General features: G+C 36.1%; 1 protein-coding gene across 1 annotated transcript; it reads right to left on the reverse strand.

The window, feature by feature from the left end:
• Window positions 1–266: 266 nt before the first annotated feature.
• LOC306856977 (LHFPL tetraspan subfamily member 5 protein-like) lies at window positions 267–4,270 on the reverse strand (the record flags this gene model as incomplete). The annotated part of the gene is made up of 3 exons (XM_079396569.1): window positions 267–277; window positions 1,820–2,059; window positions 3,859–4,270. The coding sequence occupies 3 exons, from the start codon at window positions 4,268–4,270 to the stop codon at window positions 267–269; spliced, it is 663 nt and encodes a 220-aa protein (XP_079252695.1).
• Window positions 4,271–4,656: the final 386 nt, after the last annotated feature.

The raw sequence follows: 4,656 nt of genomic DNA on the forward strand, positions 1-4,656 counted from the left end.
AAGGCCCTGAAAAGTATGAAAAACATTGTCAAAATAGTCCATCTGTCATCAGTGGTTCAACCGTAATTTACGCTGTTTTTGTTCAAATCAACCCTTGGAGTAACCCTTTAACATTGTAACTAGCAAAAAGAAATACTGAATTGAATGAAAATCCCCACTTATACAGTGGAGCAGGATTTTGGAACAATAAGATTCACTGTGGGTAGTGCTGGTCAAAGTGACATCATATTAATAGAAATAAGGGTCCATTGATGCGCAGGGGATCTTCATGCTTCCTCTAAAGACAAAAAAAGAGAGCTATATTAGCTTCTCAACAACATTCACAGCATTGTATGAGGAATATGTGAACAGGAATAGTGTTGTTGCGAGTGACTGAGCACGCTAATGAAAGGCACACATCTGCCACGGCTAATAGAATTCATTTTACTAGCGCTGCCTGTTTGAATTGGGCTCTCTGTGATTACAAAGCTCTGCTACGGTCGTCACAGAGAGCAAAACAAGGAATCCGGTCTCTCTGGGCATTGTTATTTTTACACAGCAGAAGATACATGAGCCTTTTTTTTTTTTTTTTTAAACCAACTTTACACCACCATGAGATACCAGCTTTAGATAGATCAGATAAAAGGGTGAAGGCTAGAACAAAACACCCTCTGCCCATCTCTCTTATATTATTTAGAGGAACAGCTCACCAAACAAAAGAAACGTGTGATTATTTACCCCCACCAATGCTATTTTAAACACTTATATCTCTTTTCTCTAAAAATTGAAGGTAACCAGTGCTTGGTAGTAACTGATTACATTTGGATTATGTAATCTGATTCCACAAATTAAAGGGTTAGTTCACCCCAAAATGAAAATTCTGTCATTAATTACTCCCCCTCGTGTCGTTCCAAACCCGTAAGACCTCCGTTCATCGTCCGAACACAAATGATATTTAATAAAGATATTTTTGATGAAATCTGAGAGCTCTCTGACCCTCCCATAGACAGCAACGATACTAACGTTACCACAATCAAGGTTCAGAAATTGAGTAAGGACTTCGGTAAAATAATCCACGTGACATCAGGAGTTCAACCATAATTTTACCAAGCTACGAGAATACTTTTTGTGTGCAAAGAAAACAATAATAACACTTTATTCAGCAGTTCTTCTCCCCGAGTTAATCAACTTAATCAGCATTGTTTACATCTGCTGAACGTAAACAACACTGATTAAATTCTGTGCTACTCTCTAAAATGGCTGAAGACGATAACTCTGGGAGAAGAATTGCTGAATACATTTTTATTATTGTTTTCCTTGCGCACAAAAAGTATTCTCGTAGCTTGGTAAAATTTACGGTTGAACCCATGATGTCACATGGATTATTTTACTGATCTCCTTGCTAAGTTTCTGTGCGTTGATCGTGGAAATATCCTTGCTGTCTATGGAGGGCCAGAGAGCTCTCGGATTTCATCAAAAATATCTTAATTTGTTTTCCGAAGATGAACGAAGGTCTTACGGGTTTGGAACGACACGAGGGCAAGTAATTAATGACAGAATTTTCATTTTTGGGTGAATTATCCCTTTAAGTACTTGTTATTAGATTATATTACATGTTAAAATCAAATAACTAAATTACTTTACATGATTACATATTAACACAAGAACATGCATATGTGAAACTGAAACCCATTCAAATGTGATAAATCAAAAAGTAATCGGAATAAATGACTTTAAATGTGTAATAGATGACGCTACTAATAACGATTGTTGTCATGTAGTTTGTAATCAGTAATGGACTCTAGTAATCGGTAACACACAGTATAAGTCTGTAGCCTACCTTTCTTCCCCTCCACCTGGAAGTCCTCTGGCAGCAGTTTGTCTTGCCGGTTGCCCAGGACGAAGGCCAGGAAGGATAATATGAGGGAATCCATGATGCTGATGATGGCCAGGATGTACGCCCAGCGCACTGTGCAGTTACCCAGCGTGTATTTATCCGTCCGCTGACCACACATCCTCTTCACCTCCTCTGAGTCCCAGCCGTCTGGATAGATCATACAGCCTATGACCATACAAGTCGCTGAAGATAGAAAAGAAACAAATTAAGTGAAGGTTGTTGTGTTTTACAATTGTTTACATTAAAGTATGTTGTGTTTTACAATTGTTCCGATGAAGCTGACAATCCTTTAATTTCACATAACAGGTCCAGCCTTTAAACTTGATTGGCTGAGCTGAATTCAGCACTTTTCATTCAAACCACCTTTATTTCTACAGTGGGGTATACAACACAGATTGTTTGGGAACAACTTCACATAAAAAATGTAGGCTCTTCTGTGATATTGCTTAATAAAATAAATATATGCTTTATATTACATATCTCAAAGAGGTGTTCCTTCACCCCCCCCCCCCCCCCCCCCCCATCCCACTCCTTACTTGAAATAGTGTGAAAAAATGTATTGAAATCGCTTTTATTTTTGGTCAATATGGTGTAAATGTTCAATACCTCTTGTAGACTTTAATCTTTAAGTCTATACAGAAGGTAGGCTAACTATCAAAAATAAACCCACCCTGAGAATTATTCACTGGAGAAAAAGCAGGACTCCTTCACATTTCATCAAAAATACTCTTGGCTACCAGAAATACTTTGCATTGGGGCTGTTGCCTGGCAACTTCAGCCACACTTAACTCATCATTTATTATTCATATGACAATATACTCTCTGCAGGGCAGCTGGTGCTGCTGTGGGTATTATCTTACACACACTCGCTCTCATTATCACTCTCACTTTCGTTTAAAGAGTAAGCATTGCAAATGCATTATGTAACATGATGTGATGAGAGGGTTATCCGTGTCCTCATTGACAGCTTCACTAGATAGAACAAGACTTAAAAAATATGATATTTCACAACGCAGCACATTTTTAATATATTCCATTGATATACTGTAAAGCAGCATTGGCTGACGTGGAACTATCCAGGGTGCTGAAGTCGTGAGTAACCTCATGCAGTGGTTTAGCACGATTTAGTCAGTACTTAATAACTATAATATAATAACTACTATAATAACTTTTACAGACCATTAACTCACACTGTATTAATTTTATTAATAAAATTAAATCTAAAAACTAAGACTTTTATTTGTGTTAATTTAAATAAATCTGTAACCAAATATAAATATTTGATGAAAAACTTTAGTTTTAAAGAAACAAAAAACAAAACAAAAAAAACAGTTGCCAAGGCAACATTTCGAATTTGTTCAAGTTTTAAGAATGAAAAATAAATACATAACTAAAACTAAAATAAAAATGAAACTGAAAATTTAAAAAAGCCACATTGATATGAATTATTAATAATATTTTGAATTAGCTTTTATTTTGTATTTTTAGTTTTAATGTGAGTTGAAATTTGTAATGTACATGACTAAAATTTCAACTAAAATTAAAACTAAAAATATAACATAAAAGCCAATTCAAAATATTAATAAATACTATAATAGTCTATAAATAATACAAAATAAACACTGCATTTAAAACACATTTAGAAATGACTGAATGTCATTGCATTAGATAATAAAATATTAAACAGCATCTGCAGACACATTATATCACTTAAACAAAAAGCAACAAATTAATGCCACTTGCGTTTGATATATAATACATTTAAGATGTTATATTTTTAAGAAAATACATTTTAAATGTAACTTAGGTGTCAAAATACTTATTGGGGCACTGTATATGAAAACAAATAAATAAAATAAAATACTTTTTTTTTTTTTTTTTACATTGGTGGTTCAATATTATATTATATTATATTATATTATATTATAATTAACGTTTATGTCATCATTAAAACTCAAATTCAGGAAAATAGTTCTACTAACCAGCTGCCAATTGCATCCAGGCACAGATCTTGTAAACGCTGCCCGAGTTGCAGAAGAAAAACAAACTAAAGCAGACAATAGTCCCTACGATCAGCAGCAAAGAGATCCCAACGAAGAACATAGCGGTTTTGAAGGCACCTGAAGGGATGGATCCAAAGTCCAAAGCACTGCCCTTACACACCAGCTCTCCTGTGATGGGGTTCCCAATGCAGTAGTGAAAGAGCCCAAAGTAGCCTGACTGAGGGGTGTCAACACTGTCTCCAATCCAGTAAGGCTGAATGAAGACCACCACACAGATGATGGCGAAGCAGATGGTGAAGATAGTCCACAGCACACCGACGGCCCTCGCATTCCTCACGTAATTTGTGTGATAGATCTTGGCAGCCTCCTGGGCCGATAACATTTTAGTCATGTTTGCTGGAGTAGATGGGCCACCCGAAGGTGTGCGTTAGTAGAGGAACGCTCAGACAGAAGACAACGAACAGCTTGGTAAGTGAGAAACGTGACCAACTTCACACGTCTGTCTGCCAAAAGTCTTTCTTGAATCAATCCACTGCTTTAAATAAAGATTAAAACATAAGAATAACAACATTAAAAAAAAGTCAATCATCTCCTTTCTGAAGGAAGTGTACAGCTCTGGGCTCTGAGAGATGCATTAGATAATGCAACCCAGAATTACTGTAACCTGAGTCTCCATCTGCAGGCCAACAGTGGTTAGATGTCTCTGACTGTGTCCTTTAGATTGGCTGATGAGAAAGTTTGGAAGCTGATGTAAGTGCTCTCTTCATTCAGACAAAT

The sequence above is a fragment of the Barbus barbus genome (assembly GCF_936440315.1).
Source record: "Barbus barbus genome assembly, chromosome: 37".
In the NCBI taxonomy this organism is placed as follows: Eukaryota; Metazoa; Chordata; class Actinopteri; order Cypriniformes; family Cyprinidae; genus Barbus; species Barbus barbus.